Below are 18,978 nucleotides of genomic sequence, written 5' to 3' on the forward strand. Positions count from 1 at the left end.
TAGATACCTAGGAATTACAATTACACACAATTTAAATTGGAAGGAACACATAGAAAATGTTGTGAGGAAGGCTAACCAAAGACTGCGTTTTATTGAGAGGAGACTTAGAAAATATAACAGATCTACTAAGAAGAGTGCCTTCACTACACTTGTCCATCCTCTTTTAGAATACTGCTGCGCAGTATGGGAGCCTTACCAGATAGGATTGACAGAGTACATCAAAGAATTTCAAAGAAGGGTAGCAGGTTTGGTATTATCGCGAAATATGGGAGAGAGTGTCACTGAAATTATACAGGATCTGGGGTGAACATAATTAAAACAAAAGCATATTTTGTTGCAATGGAACCTTCTCATGAAATTCCAATCACCAACTTTCCCCTCCAAATGCAAAAATATTTTATTGACACCGACCTACATAGGGAGAAATGATCACCACCATAAAATAAGGGAAATCAGAGTTCATACAGAAAGATAAAGGTGTTAATTCTTTCTGTGCGCTATACAAGATTGGAATAATAGAGAATTGTGAAGGTGGATCGATGAACCCTCTGCCAGGCACTTAAATGTGATTTGCAGAGTATCCATACAGATGTAGATGTAGCTCAAGGTGTTGTGGAGTTCCATTTCTGTGACATATTCCCCAACACATTTAGCTTTAAATAGATTTGTCACTTGTTGGTAACTAGCAGTTTCAACCAAGAGTGTACCATTACACAATTGCTTGATGGATTTCAGTGTAGCTGTGATGTCTTCCAAACCTTTTTGAATATAAAAATGTGGAATCTTCTGAAAACTGCCCTCATTCCATTTCACAATCAAAAACACATTCTGACCTGCAGAATGCATTCTGTTGCTATTCATGGACAAATTCTGTGTAATCCCTGAATCTGGAGGGCTGTCTATATGGGCCCTCTTATTTGATTGAGTGTTAGCACCTGCTAGTGGCCTACTATTCCAGTGGTAGGAGAAGAACAAAACTTTGAGGGTTCCATTCCAGTCCCATAAGCAGCTTGGGAAATAAGGGTCCACTCAGACAGAACCCCAGAATGCCTAAGAAAGCCTTACACAACTGAGGTGTGGCAGGTTCCCCAGAGGTTGCACGCTAGTGATTGTTCCACTACAACAGCAATGCATCTCGTTGGCATGCAGCACACCTTGAAATTGAGTTTTTATAATATATATAGAGGTTTTTACCATCCTCATGATCTGGCAGTCAAGCCAAGATCCCCATAGTCTGTTAAACCCCTGCCACACCATACTGTGATCACTGAAACATACCCAGAGCTTACATTAACAGGGCAGGAATACAAAACTGCAAAGAATGATGTGGACATTAACAGTCCCTTGTTTACCAAACTGAAATAAACATTCCAACAAAATCTGGCTAGGGAAGTGGGGATAGTGCATTGAACCTGTAGAATGTGAACACAGAATAGAATGTACTGAGAGCAGTTTAAAGGAAATAACAAGAAAGGTAGCAGAGATTGGTTATCAGACCCATGTTAAAAGTACTGGAAGGACTGTTTTAATAGAGATTACAGAACTTGCCCCATTCATTTAAAGAAGAAACTTGAACAATCAAAAAAGATTGAGGATTTAAAGAAATTAATTTGCCATCATCCAGAACTATAATAGGAAATGTGAATGAGTGGTGGGAAGAGTTCTGCCAGGTAAGTGTAAGTCAGTTGTCAAATAAGTTTCCACACTTGAAGAATGAAATGTATCTGCCTATTTAGTTGATCAATAAATGGTACATAATATAGCTTCCAAAGTCGCCTATGTTGTGAGTCAATTATAATTCAGACCTGCCAATCAGTCCAAATAACCATGCTTTTGTTCTACTTCACTTTCTTTCCTTTGCAGTGTCTTCACTGCCAGAGGCTGCATGAGAGCTCTAATCTTTGTTAAATCTACATACTAAAAAGAAAATTTCTTCTTTTAATACTAGTATATTAAAGCTTCTCTGTACATTGAAAGGTAACTCCCATCAGATATGTCTAACACATACGTATCACAGTTGTTTGATTGATTACATGATGATTTGTCTCATTACACTTTACAACACGAATACGTTTTGACAGATCAAACACCAGAGAATGAATGTCAGAATATCAGTTTAATTTTTTTGTTTTGCTTCTACATTGCTACTGTTGTTATTGTGTATACCATTCTTCCATGGCTGCGACACAACTCCAGGCCGTGACATCTAAGAACAAGTAGGCCACAGCACGTGGAGACACTAAACTCACCATCCAGCCTTCCAGACATGCTGAGTCCATGTACCTCATATTACCTGTCATAATAATAAAGCATTTCTGCTACAAAATGCTGTCTGAAACTTAATTGTTAATAAAAAAATTATTAAATATGATGATCATCTTTCATCATTTAGAAGGATAGAGAGTGTAACTTATGAGGATGCTTTCCCACCTATGTCAAAGGATAAAAAGAGAATCAAATTTTTAACAGGATAACTAAAAGCTGAAGCTGGAGAATGAGGAGTCTTTAATGCAAAGGAACAAGACAGATTTTGGGAAGCAATTTAAAGAGAATTATTGGTCTGAAGGAGAGCATCAGAAACTAACAATAGAATTACTGGATATCATACAGCAATAAATGGAACTGGCTCTGGAAGTATTTTGATTGACACCTAACAAGGGCAATTAATTTACACATACTGATAAGTAGGAGCCATCTAGCATGAGTATCACTCAGTAGAGCATAGTAGTAGTAGTAGTAGTAGTAGTAGTAGTAGTAGTAGTGTCCACCCATGTACAGGAGAAAATTATTGTCATCCCACTGGACATATCACTGGATCACTCAATTTAATTATGCATACATTCAATAAAGTCGGTAGGCATGGCGCGGGAGGATACATGTGCTGATGCCAGTTCAACATGGCAAAGTATCCACAGCAGATTTAAGGGCTGCCACAGACTGACACATTCTCATTTGTCATCCAGCTTTAGTTTACAGCAAGCTCTCTGATGTATCTATTGGTGATGATACTGCACTATGTGGTTTTCTTCTGGGCTGTGGTGTGGATTTTGTTGTTAAATACTGATGATCTTTGGTTAGTGTGCAAATTTCCCAGTCTGCCTAATACTGGACTATAGTCAATCACTGTTCTACCAACCATTGTATTTTCAGTAACTAACTAATGACATATGGGTGCGCCGAGACCATGGTTGGTCTCTGAGTGTTTCCCAGTAAAACCTACAAATGGCATTCTCCAACACAGATGTGGTAACTTATACAACAAATTTTCATAGTGCCGAAGTGGCCATGCAGCATCCATGCCAAGACATCTTCTGTTTTGTGTATTTTTTGGAGAATCGGAAACCATTACTTTCTGTGATTTAACTCTAAAGAAGTTATACTTAGTAAAAATCTTTGTTGTTGAAGAAGCAACCTTGCAACAGATTGGAAATGAGAAGTCAAGAGGCAGTTCAGATTTAAATTACATGGAACAAATGGATATCCTTAACAATGTTTGTGAAGAATGTAAATTCACCCAATTCTTCCAATTTACTTAGTAGGTCCACTTGGTTAGAACTAACAGGGTGCTAGTTGAGGACCATTTTTCATAGCTTAGGGTAACAGCAAAGTTGTCCAAATCCTAATGAACATAAAAGGAATAAGCATTTCCAAATATCACCTATATCCTTTTAACAAGAAAGACATACTGACTCTTGAGTTGAACCTCTTTACCCTAATTTCATTAAGATCATCAGAATGACTAGCCTCCTTGAGCCTTTATTCTGGAAGGTTGCTAATAGTCACTGGGAGAGTTTATGGTTGTTATAGGAAACACTGATGCCCCGTAATAAGATAGGGAAATAAGGGTCCACCCTGACATGTCTGAGTAAGCCTTATACAACTGGGATGCAGCAGGTGCCCCAAAGGTTGCCCACTGATCTGCCTCAACAGCCATCCACCCCATTGGCACACAGCACAACTTATGTTTGGGGGCCTTTTTATAGCAGTTTGTAGCTTCCTCATGTCCCAGGCAGTTAAGCTAAGACCCTCACTCCTTGTGATATACAGCATTGCACTGCCACGGCTCAGAGTGGTTGCTGAACCGTGCACAGACATTACAGTTACAGAGAATTTTCTGTGTTTTTATGATATTGTTAGGAATTCAAGACTCATGAAGAATGCATGAGGAGCAGTAGATGGGAGTTTGTACGAGGGTATCCCAAAAGTAAGATCTCCTATCTTTTTATAAGTGCAGAACTCTGTTTGTGTGGCAGTTGGTCACACTGTTATGAAGAGTGCTTCATGCGCTGTGTGTAAACATGCGCATGCCACACTGATGTGCTCAGTCTTGGCTTGGCAGCCATTGAGAACGGAGCTCTTGTTAGATGTTACCACCAAGTGCGAATTGCGTGCAGTTATTCGGTTTTTGAACACAAAGGGTACTGCGCTGATTGAAATCCATCGCCAATTGACAGAAGTTTATGGCAAGTCATGCATGGATGTCAAAAATGTTCGTAAGTGCTGTAGAGAGTTTGCAACTGGTCACGACAACAGCTTTTTAGGATTGGAAAGGGATATTGTTGGTTAACTTTATGCCCACCAGGACCACAATTAATGGTGACAGGTACTGTGAGACTCTGAAAACACTCAAATGGGCAATTCAGAACTGGAGAAAAGGAATGTTGAGCAAGGGTGTACACATTCTCCATGACAACACTCACCCACACATCACTCGGCAAACCGTTGCTCTCCTGCAACAGTTTCAGTTGAACATAATCACCCACCCACCCTACAGTCCTGACTTGGCACCCAGTGACTATCACCTGTTCCCTAGGTTAAAATAACATTTGGCCAGAAAGTGATTCAGTTCCGATGACAAGGTGAAAGAAGAGGTTCATAACTTTCTGAACAGCATGGCGGTGAGCTGTTATGACATGGGCATACAAAAACTGTCACAGCATCTACAAAAATGCATCAACAGAAATGGCGATTATGTCGAAAAATAGCTAAATGTTCAAGCTGTAAATTGATGTAAACCATTATTGAAATAAATAGATCTATGTACTTATAAAAAAATAGGAGACCTTACTTTTGGGATTACCCTTGTAAGAAAGCCTGTTCATAGATAAATTACATATCAGTCTCACATAGGCCACTGAAAAGCTTGCTCCTATATAATGATACATTTTCACTAGCACCTTAGGTGTTTAGCTAACTGCTAAGTTTGATGGGTTCTACTGTGATTTGTGTGGAAAGCTAAGTGTTACATAATGACAACTGCATTTAATTTTGTATGTGCCAATACAGACCTCCATATTAAACATCATTTCTCTGCCATTTTTACCACATTACAGGACAGCAAGGATCTTGAACTGCCTCTGGGTGATGACAGAAAATGAGTTGCAGCAGAAGTGATTTATTAATGGCAATCTTAATATCATATTTCCAAGGCAGTTGTGACAAATCCAGTTGATGTAGTGTAGCCAGTATCAATTGAGATAGTCAGCATATTATTTATTTTAAACTGTGATGTATAATGGTACTTTACGGGTAAGTAGCATTAACATTGTTTGCCAAAAGAATGGTTATTGTTGCCACCAATGAAAAAAATACTTCTATTGACCATCCCAGCTCATGTTATCTAGTTTCAAACTATTTTAATTGTGTCTCTTATTTTAATTTTTAAAAATGTGTTTACCTACTATACTTATCTTAATGTTCTGCCACTGGCAACTTCTAATTCTGCTTCAACTGAATGTGACACCTATGATCCACTGCACATGTGTTAATAAATCATTATACTTAATTGGCGTTCACCAATCTACTCTCAAAGCTTACCTCATATGTTCCTGACATGTTCATGTATTGAATTATTCCATGGAGTAAAAAAAGTGTAATTCTGTGGCTCACTGATGTGATGCCTACTCAGTGGATAATGCCCCCCTTTCATCTGCTGACCCCTTGCACATATATTAGGAAGTGGGGGGGGGGGGGGCAGGAGGGCAATGTGGCACTGTTGTGCCTCCTAATGGTTATCAATCTTGTTCCATGTTCTCATGATATTACCCCACTACAGCCATTGAGTCTGAAGATTGTACATAGCACTTGCAATTCTTATGTCAGGCTGTCAGAACTACAGACAGAGAGAGCTTTCTTGGACAACACATAAAATAAAGAATTATTTCAGTTACTTTATTCTATGTTTTACCCTATTATTATTATTATTATTATATATTATGGTGTGGTAGAACCCCATCCTCAACTTGATGCAGAGGCAGTAATAAGTGAAATGTGCCATTAAGTGCAACATCTGTTTTTACTTAAACTATCTGAACCATCACTCCTTTTTAACCTCCACCCAAAGGCATCATCTTTTTGAAATTGGAGAGCTGAAACTTATTTCTCCAAAGTGCCCATTCCCTGACTCATGTTTTTGCTGATTATTTATATGCTTTATCATTAATTTGATCACATTCTTTCTTTTTGTTTTAGTTCTTTATATCAATTTATATCTTGTGATCCCCTCCTTGCTCTCTCTCTCTGCTCAGCAGCCTTTTACTTTACTATTTTGCCTAACCTTTCTTCTGTTCATTTCTTCCACTATTTCTTCTTAATTCTTCCCTCTCCCATCCTCTATTTTCTTTATTTCTGCTATGATTGGCATCCCTCAATTATTGCCCATAGTGTCATCACCGTAATGTGGCTGTGTTTCACATGTAGTCACTTCCCTTTGCGCAGTATCTTCCTGGTACATTTAAATGATCATCTAACATTGTTTCCTTCTGTCATCAACTATAAGGCTTCTTGGCTCCTTATAACCATTTACCACCATTTTTCTCGCTTCATCTCTTGTCACCTGCTTCCTCCCTTGGTAATGCCACCTGCTTCCTTCCTTGGTACTTCTCACATCATCCTCAACTTTTCCTCAGACCTCTGAGGTTTTTTAAACATTTGACCACAACTCATTTTTCCTTTATTTGTTACTGTTTAATATACCATTAACAGCAAAATTAGTAGCCAAGGAGAATTAGATAAGTTAGACAGTGGAGAGTTAAAGAAACACCCATTGTCTCTTAAAAGTGACAATTCCAGAAAAGATCTGAATGGGCCATCTAATGGCAATAACAGCTGAAGGGAATGGCAACATGCTGATCACATGCCCCACGGTCATAGGTCACTCCTTGCACAGTCTTATAGGCAGCATCTGGCTAGTAAAAACAAGTCCAGTAACTAATCATGAATGTATTTATATTTACATTACATTTAAATGCATAGTTTCACTACATTCATACACAAAGTCTTATTCAAGATTTTATTAATACCTTTGTTAGCATTAGAGGAGCCACAGTGTTAACTGTAAAGTTTTCCATCATCTGTTCATATTTCACTAGGTTTACCCTAGTGAATTTTGATGATACACCAGCATTATTAATTAGGACATTTAGTCCTTCCTCGCCAACAATATCTGCTACAGATTTGCTGAATTCACCATAGCTGTTAAAATCCTTCACATCTGGAAAAAAGAATAAAGTACAAGTAGTTATATATGTCCAAAAATTAAAGCTAATTGAACCAGTTGTACTCACCAAAATGACATGGGGATCAGTTGATAATGTTATAAAATAATTAACAGGATCTCTAGCTTTCAGAATCAAGACAGTCTTCATCTAGATGTAAGTAGGAAATAGGACAATAGGGAAATATCTAGTTAGTTGGGTGATGCAGTAAAAAAGTGATAAATCATTTGAACATTGATATCAGTCAGAACGAGTTACATACTCCAGCAGACAGTAAAACAAAGCAGCTCTTGATAAATTATTGGAGGCTGCTTGGAGTCACATTGATTAAGAAGTGGGAAACAATTAATGAAAAAGAAGACGAAGCAGACAGTAACTACTAGGAGAAATAAAAATTTAAGATTAAAAAGATCATCAGTGGACCTGGAGAACACAATGACGAAATAAAAATAAGAAGAAAGAATGCCACACATTGTAAGGTGGCTTGTGGAATATTGGGTAGATGTAGAAATGAGAGATTTCAACAACATAACATTCTTAAAAAAATTTTAGAAACTATAATTTCAAAATATGTAGCTAGAGGATGAGGTGAACATAGGAGTGGTCAAGTAAGTCTGTGACTAGTGACAGGAATGAACAAATCTGCAGTAACAACCTAAAAGCATAATTTATAATATGCAATTTTGATGAAATTATGATGCTAACAACAATCATATCAGTACTGATTATCACATAATAATTGTGTTATAACCTTTAATCACTAATAAATTGTGTGGATACACAAAAGTAGAAACAATAGCGGGTTACATGCTATTAACTCTGTATCTGTCATTCGACTGCCGTGCCGTGACATGCGGCCGGCGCCGTTCATAGCCAGGTGGCGCTCCCGTGCTCGGCCGAGCTGCGGAGCACCTCTATCGCCGTGTTCGCGTACTGACGTAGCGGCACTTTTAAATCTCGTGGCACTGCCACAACACTTTTCTCCCCTTGAAAAAAAAACACTCACTTCCTTGGAGACATGGACAGTGCGGAGACATCCATGGCCTCTTGGGAGGCCCCGAGAAGATCCCGCGGAGAAACACGAGAGTATGGTCAAAAATGGCCAGGACGGAAGCTTGCGCGTGGAACGCGCCTCCTGGACGAGATGATGGGGGAAAACACCGGAGCAGCATCCATAGGTGTCGTGGACCTGGGGGTGTGCCCCAGCGAGATGGGTCCTGGAGAAGGCGGCGCCGCGACTGGGGCCGGTTCTGGCGTACTTGGAAGCGGTAGCGACGTCGGCTGCAGCAACACGCCCGGAAGATCGGCAGCAGCGACAGGACTGGCTTCTCGGGCTGGTGGAGACGAAAGAAGGGAGGGTGGCACCGGTGTGGCCACCACTCGTGGGCGCATCTGGTTGTAATGGCGAACAACCATGCCGTCGTCTGTATGTATTTCACAAAGCCGGCGGCCGCAAAGAGCCTGGACCACCCCTGGAATCCATTTAGGGCGAGATCCATACCCCCGTGCCCACACGTCGGCGCACACCGGGTATTTTCCCGCACTAGGGGACACAGTACAAGGCCTGACAGGGTGAAGCAGGTGCAGTAGAGTGCGCGGTTGGCGGCCATGCAAGAGTTCAGCAGGGCTGCGATCACCCAGAGGCGTGAAGCGATAAGAACTCAGAAATTGCAACAGACCGTCATCTGTGGAAAAATCACTAAGGAATTTTTTCATCTGGCTTTTGAAAGTGCGGACAAGGCGCTCGACCTCCCCATTCAATTGCGGATGGAAGGGCGGTGCTGTAACATGATGAATCCCTTGTCCAGTACAAAAATCACGGAAGGCCTGTGAAGAGAACTGAGGGCCATTATCCGTGACAATCGTGGATGGAAGACCTTCTAGCGCAAAGATTTTGGACAAAGCCAGCGTCGTCGCCGCAGTGGTGGGCGACAGACATCGAACAACAAACAGAATCTTCGAGAAGGCGTCAATCAACAGTAGTCAATAAGTGCCGAGGAAGGGACCGGCAAAGTCAGCTTGCACCCGTTCCCACAGCTGCGCCGGATCAGGCCACGGAGAGGGCATAGTATGAGGTGTAGCCAGTTGTTGAGCACACTGACCACACACAGCGACCATGTGGGCGATGTCCGAATCAATACTGGGCCAATAAACGTGCCTGCGGGCCAGGGACTTAGTCCGAGAAATCCCCCAATGGCCTTCATGCAATAGTTTGAGAACATCATTGCGAAGAGAGGCTGGCACCACGACCCGTCGAGATGCGCCATCCATGGCCAGAAGAACAACACCCTCACGAACAGACAGACGAAGGCGCAAGGCATGGTAGTTGCGAAGGGGATCCGATGCCCGGGCCTTGGTCCTGTCCGGCCAACCCCGTTGAACAAAACCGATCACCTGACGCAGGACCGGGTCCCGCGCAGTAGCCGACGCGACCTGCGAACCTGTAAGTGGAAAACCCTTGACCACATGACGTTCTTCCTCATCAATGTGGAAACAGAGTAGTTCATCTCGATCGAAAACCGGGTCGGGGCCCATCAGCAAACGCGTCAGCGTTGGCGTGCTGGGCCGTGGGGCGATAGTGAATCTCATAGTGAAAACGAGACAAGTATAAGGCCCAACGTTGCAGGCAGTGAGCTGCCTTATCTGGAAGCGACGCCAAGGGGCTGAACAGAGAGACCAGCGGCTTGTGGTCGGTGATGAGGTGAAACTTAGAACCATACAAAAAAACGCTGAACTTTTTTAGAGCATAAATGATAGCGAGCGCCTCCTTTTCGATTTGAGAGTAACGCCGTTGGGCATCGTTGAGGGTCTTGGAAGCGTCGTTCCGACCCATCCTCATACCGATGGGCGAGAACAGCCCCTAGGCCATACTGTGACGCGTCAGTCGCCAGAACCAAGTGCTGACCCGGACGGAATGTGGCAAGACAAGGCGCCGACTGTAAATGAGCCTTCAGGCGGACAAAAGCCTGCTCACACTCGTCGGACCAGCAGAAAGGAACGTTTTTGCGTAACAGCTGATGCAGAGGATGAGGCACCGCCGCCGTGGAGGGAATGAATTTGTGATAATAAGCAATCTTGCCTAGAAACGCCTGAAGTTCTTTGACCGTAGACGGCCGGGGTAGAGCGGTAATGGCCGCAACGTGCTGTCGTAGAGGACGTATACCCTCACGGGACAAGTGGAAACCAAGATAAACAATGGAGGGTTGGAAGAACTGTGACTTGTCCAGATTGCACTTCAACCCATCTGAATGCAGAACCCGAAACAGTGAACGCAAATTGCGAAGGTGCTCCTCAGCGGAGGCCCCCGTGACAACAATGTCATCCAGGTAGTTGATGCAGCCGGGAACGGAGGCTGTGAGCTGTTCCAAAAACCGCTGAAAAATGGCCGGCGCGCTAGCGACGCCAAATGGTAACCGCTGGTACTGATACAACCCACAAGGAGTGTTGATGACGAGAAATTCCTTGGAAGACGCATCCAATGGCAACTGATGGTACGCCTCCAATAAGTCAAGTTTGGAAAAGAACTGGCCCCCAGCGAGCTTGTTAAATAACTCCTCAGGACGGGGAAGAGGATAAGTGTCAATGAGGCTCTGAGCATTGACAGTGGCTTTAAAATCACCGCACAATCGCAGACTCCTGTTTGGTTTAGAAACCACAACGATTGGCGATGCCCATTCACTGGAAGTAACAGGAAGGAGGATCCCTGAAGCTGTTAACCTGTCTATCTCAGCCTTGACAGGCGCATGCAACGCCATCGGAATAGGACGTGCCCGGAAAAACTTAGGGCGAGCTGTAGGTTTAAGAGTAATGTGGGCTTCAAAATCCTTGGCCCGACCCAGACCAGCAGAGAACACGGACGAGAATTCAGAACACAATCCATCCAGCTGTTGATACGGAATATCCTCAGATATGAGGTGCACATCATCATCAATGGAGAACCCAAACAACTGGAAAGCATCATAACCGAACAGGTTTTCCGTGCCCGCATGATCCACCACATAAAACGTGAGGGGCCTAACAACAGACTTGTAGGCAGTGGAAGCATCAAACTGGCCAACGATAGGAATTTTCTGCTTATTATAAGTTCGCAGATTTCGCGTAACGGGAGACAAGGGAGGGGAGCCCAACTCCAAATACGTGCGAGAATTAATGAGAGTTACTGCAGAGTCAGTGTCCACTTGCATGCGAATGTCTTTATCCAGAACACGAACAGTAACAAACAACTTATTTGTTTGAGAAAGCACACGGTTAACATCCATGTCCGATGCCTCGTCCTCGTCGACAGGAACTTTAGGGGACTGACACACAGAAGCAATGTGGCCTTTTTCCCTACATGAATTACACGTGGCCCAACATTTTGGACACGCGGCCCTGTCATGCTGTACGAAACAACGTGGACAAGAAGGAAGTGTGGAACGAACCTGCTTCTGTGGTTGCTGTTTTCACTGCGAGCGTGGTGGCCCAACGCGACGCTGTTGACGCGAGTGAACCGCCGCCACATCGTCGTTCCCCTGTGAAACAGGCAAATTGTCCGCGTCGAAAGTGGTCTGTACAGCGCCCACATCACACCACGCGTCTATTTGCGCACCAGCAGCGTGAGACACTTCAAAAGATTGAGCGATGCTGAGAACTTCCGACAACGACGGGTTTGGCAGTTGTAAGGCACGTTGCTGAACTTCTTTATCAGGAGCAAGCCGTAGAATAGCGTCCCAAACCATTGAATCAGCATAAGACTCATGATGAGTGTCCGTGACAAACTGACATTTCCGACTCAGACCGTGTAGTTCCGCCGCCCAAGCCCGGTAAGATTGATGGCGCTGTTTACACCGGTAGAACGCCACGCGGGCAGCAACGACGTGGGTGTTTTTTCGGTAATAGTTAGACAATAATTCACACATTTCTTGGAAGGACAAAGAGGCAGGTTCCTGCAGAGGGGCTAACTGAGATAGCAGCTGATAGATCTGTGGGAAAATCCAAGATAGAAATAATGACTTACACATAGGAGCATCGACAATGCCGAAAGCCTAGAAGTGTTGCCGCAAACGCTTCTCATAATCCTCCCAGTCTTCAGCGGCCTCGTCGTAAGGAGGGAACGGAGGCGGAGAAGAGGAAGACAGTCGATTAGTTAGCGACATCAACAACGCCTGAATAGCAGCCGTCAGCTGTGTTTGTTGTGCCTGAATAGCAGCCGTCAGCTGTGGTTGTTGTTCAATGAGTGCTTACATAAGCTGTTCCATGTCGGCCCTGACACGAACACACAATTCCACAACGCAGGAAAAAAAAAATCCGACCTCGTCGCCAAAAAGTGTTATAACCTTTAATCACTAATAAATTGCGTGGATACACAAAAGTAGAAACAATGGCGGGTTACATGCTATTAACTCCGTATCTGTCATTCGACTGCTGTGCCGTGACATGCGGCCGGCGCCGTTCATAGCCAGGTGGCGCTCCCGCGCTCGGCCGAACTGCAGGGCGCCTCTATCGCCGTGTTTGCGTACTGACGTAGCGGCACTTTTAAATCTTGTGGCACTGTCACAACAAATTGAATGCACATTTATGTATCACCACAAGCCTGACTCTTCCTCCAAAGAGGTGTATACTGGAATGATGGACTTACTTCAAATGACTGAGGATGTTGTAAAGGGCAATAGAATATTGATTACAAACAGAAAAACAGGTCTTGAGAATTTTTGGTATCCTGAAAGACCATTGCAGATGCTTTGAATATAACATAATAAAGTAAATTTTATGTAAATTAACATTTTAGAACACAACTCGAGTAAGAAATGATTTTAAATAAACTTCATAAAGCGGCTTAGTAGAACAATGAATAATTACAAATAGTTCTGAGCCTTATTCCTGGTATATCTTAGGATTGTCTTCCAGAACTTAAGGTAAATTACATCTGACAACAATTTTTTGTGTATGGAAACAATGTAGCTCCCCAGAGACTTGTGGGGTGGGAGAACTAAACCATTTCTTTAGTCAGGAAATGGTAACGGTGAGGAGACTTTATTGTTCGTTACAGATCAATAGTGTGAGAAATCAAGTCAATGGGGGTGGTAGGGAGGGAGGGAGGGAGAGAGGGAAGGGGAGATGGAGAGAGAGAGGGGGGGGGGGGGAGAGAGAGAGGGAGAGAGAGAGAGAGAGAGAGAGAGAGAGAGAGAGAGAGGAAGAGAGAGAGAGAGAATCCCAGAACAGCAGTGTGGGTTATGACTTTACTGTTTATCCATGTTGTGTAGAGGGTAAAGTGAGTAACTACAATTACATACTAAATCTAATAGGACCATGTCTAGGAAGAAAGTATTGTGGTGTTCAGATCAACTTTGTCATTCATGAATGCAGTATGTTTTTGGGATGCACACATGATTTTTGAAACAAATATTTTAATTTAATTTTCCTAACTAAACAAATGGCTCAACATTATTGCAATTGGTTTTCAGTAATCCATTCTATACAGACAATATTTAGAGAAACAGCAATATTTGCTACATATTTACAAAGGGGGTGAGGGATCCAAAGATCATACTGACAAAAAAATATATATATTTACAGTTACCAATGTTATTCAGAAGTGTACCTAGCTGTTCAATTTGTCATAGGTAGGCACGGGTAGGTGACATTGGCAATTTACATCACACATTTGTTGATGATGGGGATGGCACAGCGAGTCAATACTGGTACAGCGAAAAAGAGTTGAACAGCAACTATACCTGAGATGAGGTAGTCATTTGTGGAACGCAAGGTCATATTGAACTAATACTGGAAGTATAAGAATATTCATTAAGTACAATTGCTGTGGTAGAAAAAGTTTGGAACATGGCCACCAACATGTCAGACAAATGCCCATATTTGTGGTAAATTTGATGCCAGTGGAACTGTTAAAGATGTGCAGAGCCAAGATCCATGTGACCTTGAGCAGCTACAGGTCCAGCATACAGTTATGCAATGTTGCAATATTTTAACCAATCACCAGAAGAATCAGTGAATCATGGAATGTGCGAAAGTGGGGTGAGCCAATCAAGTGTAAGACACATTTTATACTGTGCAAAGTTTAATATGTACACTCTTTGACATAAAACTCGACCGGCGGCTGGCCGCTTCAGAGGCTAAGTCCGCGCTGATCGCGGCATGGGACAAATAAACTGGCCACCTCGCTAATTCTCTAAGTCCGGTTATCTGCACAATCTGGCAACACTGTAGACTGCGGCACTTCCTGGAGGAAAACTTGTCCCATGATAGAGAAACCACAGGCTGATTACGTCTGTGGTCTAGTGGTAGCGTGCGTTGTTTCTGTTCATAATGTCAGTGGATCGAGAGCCGCTGGCATAAAATTTTTTTATAGCCTCTTATGTCTGAATGCTGAAGATGTGAATGTAATGGTAGTGCAGATTCAATCTATTTCGCTTTCTGACACACCAATATCAAAATTTTATCCAGTAACCATTTTGCGGCATATTTCCTGCAGACTGTCCTCCTCTGGACGTCGTATGCGGCAAAGCTGCGGGATCCATTGGCTGGCTACCGGCAGCGGCCGTGGCGGCAGAGCAGCGCTGCACTCCCCCGTTCTGTATCGAAAGCGCCTGCTACCGCTCATCGCTTTTGATGATTTAAAACACTTTATTATTAAATGTTGCTCCACAGAAAATTTCTACGATTTCCATTCATGCTCAAATGCAACGGAGACAGACGCCGTGATTAGTAGGTGGGTATTATATTACATTAATCGGCAAGAGTTGAGTATGGCCCGAAATTAATTTTCTAGACTGGGACGAAATTAAACCACCTCACTACAATCGACGAATTTATAAATGCTTCATACCTCGTTTCTTTTCCTTTAAAAGTCAATTATTTGTGCAACTTTTGGTCAATGTTCGGATGTTTTCGTCAAGCCAGAGTGAGCGTCTGTGGTGTAAAGTGTATTACAGTTCTTGTTTCATTCCTTATGGCAAGTCTATGCGATAAACTATGTGAATACCTTGCAATGCATGCTCTGAAGCAGTGCGGAACACTGCACATTTGGAGTTCCTCCTGACATGTTAGACCTATATGACGAACAAAGCTCAAATTTATATCGTTGACAGTAAGTTTGAACCTTTTCAGGATCTAATTTACAGTGAAGGACCTTGGCATTTGCAAAGGAGACATCCATGATATTAACATAATTTACTAAGTCGAAATCAGACGAATATTGATGTGTATAGGCATTCTTCAGATTTCGTATAAGGAATTACTAGCAGTTTGCAACTTCATTAATTAAAATGGAAAATAAAAGGTTGCATTCAGCAGTTCCCACCGAGATTGGAACTTCTATGTCATATAGTACGAGCACCGCAACACACAAGGAAACCTCTAAGCTAACGACACATTGGCGGCAACAGGCGGACTACAGTCACTGCGATGTTGCCTGAGCCTCAAAACGCAACCTTAAACACACAAACAGGTGTTACTTATGTGAAGAACGCCGTTCTTGGAATCCGGAAATTAAATATACTTTCTAGTGTTTCATCTAACAGTGGATTATGTCGTATGAGTCTTCGATGTGGAAAACGAATGTCAAGTGAATTTAGTGAGGTAATGCCGGTCTACACCCGGAAGTAAATGCACTATGACAGTGTTGACAGATACTTTCTATGATACTGCCAATTCTCGGCTCTCTTACGAGGCAGTTCTTCAGCGAAATGCTTGTCGTGATTGTCCGATACGGTTCTTCAGAGTGGAGACGCGCCCGCACGTTTGGTTTTTATGCAGCGTTCTTCCCTGATGGTTTCTGACGTCGCCTTGTGGGCTATGTATACCTTTGAGACATTCAATTATCATTAATCCAGAATGATACAAGTTTCAGCTTCCGGCGTGGAAGAAGGCTGTTGACGCCGATATTATATCATTTCAACGCATGGAAAGCAAAACGGATGATTCAATGTTTCTCATTCAGCATAAAGCATGTGAGATAATTTTCCGTAATGTTCATAATCATCTAAAAATACAAACGAAGTAAAAATACATCGGAAGCTTATTTGAATGGAATATAACTTAAGATAACAAACGCTTTGCACCTCGATCTCGAATTTGTCCACTTGCAATCTTTTGCAGCATACATATAGAATGTCATGATTACCACGAGAATGAAGAAATATGTTGGTAAGGATGGAAGCAAGAAGAGACGCAGTCAACAAATATCCGATTCCTCAAGGCATTCATTTCATTTAGATGTAAGAAGAGGTAAAGCAGGATATTACTTTCGTGAACACGAAAGATATGCCGTACATGTGGATAAAGAGGAAGTCTGCGTCTCCATACGTTTCCTCCTTGAAATCTGTATGCTCTATTATATACTAAGTAGCATGATCACTGTTTCAGTAATGTTACCCTCTTGTTTGATCCCGTAACGATGAACAGATTCCAAATGCATGTCTATGCATGAAAGTAGTTGTTCGAACCCTTCCTGCGTTGGTTTTTGAGTTTTATTGCTTGGAATTCCTGAAGCAGACCACTGTGCCTTCCCCCCTCGAGGGTTAGGTCTCAAAACTAAACCGCTTTTTATCCAATGGCATAATTTAATCAGACAGCATCAGCACAATACTATCAAACAAAGCCTTCCGTTTACAGTTGCAACACTCTAACCAGCAGCTGACCGAAGTGTAATCCACGGTCATGGTCTGAAATTAGCAGCTCTCTGTTACTGTGGCAATGTCCGTATTACACTTTCGATTCCGCAGCACCATTTTATCTGGTAACTCTGTGTAGTTACAGAGTTGTGCCAGCATGCCTGCCCTCACACTGTCAACTTAGGTATCTCAGCCTGTAGCGTTGATCACGAGGAGCCGAAGTAAATGAGTGTATTCTGCATGACGTAACACTCAGTAATCCCTTCTTTCATAGCCACTCTTCATGTGCATTGATACCAAATAGGAATGTGGGAAACTCTTGCGAGTGAGAGAATGACAATGACAATCGTAACAAGAACAAGTAAATAATGAATGATGTTTATTCCAATGCAGAACGAGAATGGCTTTAAATATAAAAATCTATATCTGTATCTATTGATCTTTGAGGTGGCACAATGCAAATATCTTCTTAGTATTTAGTTACTGAATTTAGTTCTGGATGTTTGCAGAGAAAAGGAAAAGTCGGTACTTCTCGCTATAATGTGAACCAGTAACTGCCCTTTCCTTAGAACGCGACTCAAGTAGGTCCCCAAGTAGCTACCAAGGCACTGCTCATTCTGTTCCCTGACATTGCTCTGATGACGGTTAATGTAGATAGTTCCGATTATGAAATACAAAACGTATTGCAGGTTAGTTCCTAGGATAGTAATATTAAATTTGCGTTGTAGACGGCACATGAACATGACGACTATCCATATTACTCATCAATATAAAAAGACAATATTATGGGAATTTAGCAAGATTACTCAACATGAATTCTGAAATTGGGTGACTGACCGCACAGGTGCTAAACGTCGTCAAGAATATACGAAGTCCCAAATCGCACTAACAATATCAAGATCGTCTTCGACAGCTCGCAGCTTTTACATTGCTATCTCCACCCTATTCCAGACAGCCCTCGGTGGAGTTGCACTACGTTGCCGATGTAACGGAAGGCCTTCAAACCGACAACAGACCACATATTGAAAAATACAAGCGAATTCTCTTGCAGCGTAAGCTAATTGTAACTAATCTAAAAATTATTGGAGAGGAACATTGGCCTATTCAAAAAAAGTAAAATGTTAACACACTGTTGACGTCAAACGGATATTATCTATGTCCTGTCTTGTGTCCTACACATCTATAATATCAAGTGTACTATCAAAATGATTATATATAATGGATGATAATGTAATGCATTGGTACCAGATGGTGGGTTCACAACAGTATTGATGCGAAAATAAAACAGAAGTTCGCAAAAGTGCAGTTGTGCATTCTCATACGTTTTCACCTCGAAATGTACCACAGATAATGCATACTAACAAACTTGGTCACTGTCCCTGTAGTTTTTTCCCTCTTATTTCAGACCGAGTTGATTAAAAAAAGTACAAATTCGTGACTCTTATAGATGCTTCGAATCTGTTCAGTAATTTTGTCATTAATTTTGATGTGACTTAAGGTTAGTGAAGTCTACGGTCATGGCAACCCCTGCGAGCTTGCTAGGACACACTTAATTGTGACAGGCAGCACGTGATTTAAAACTTACCGAAAGGAACTGATACATCTTTTGCAGAAAACCTGGAACTGCTTTCGGAGGCAACTTCCAGTTTATAAGTCACTACTTTACAACTACGCTGCCAAGGAATTCCTGCATAAACACTCTCATTGCCATAACAGCGGCAGCAGTAGATAACTGATAACTCGCAACGTGAATGATGAGACAAGGGGTAGCTTCTGCATGACTCAAGGATGGTCAAGATGGCGTACCCAGTGATAAAACATAGCATTAGGATTTTACCAGAAATATTGACCCTTAGACAATGTGTCAATAGTGT

The 18,978-nt window shown here is 42.3% G+C and overlaps 1 protein-coding gene across 1 annotated transcript in view; it reads right to left on the minus strand.

Annotated features, from left to right (window-relative positions):
• The window catches only part of LOC124715284 (C-factor-like), a 98,788-nt gene that overhangs the window by 27,652 nt on the left and 52,158 nt on the right, over positions 1-18,978 (minus strand). The window contains exon 3 of the mRNA XM_047243088.1: positions 7,302-7,492. Coding sequence (XP_047099044.1) covers positions 7,302-7,492 — 191 coding nt within the window. The remainder of the gene's footprint in view (positions 1-7,301; positions 7,493-18,978) is intronic.

The sequence above is a fragment of the Schistocerca piceifrons genome, chromosome 1 (genome assembly GCF_021461385.2).
Source record: "Schistocerca piceifrons isolate TAMUIC-IGC-003096 chromosome 1, iqSchPice1.1, whole genome shotgun sequence".
Taxonomy (NCBI): domain Eukaryota; kingdom Metazoa; phylum Arthropoda; class Insecta; order Orthoptera; family Acrididae; genus Schistocerca; species Schistocerca piceifrons.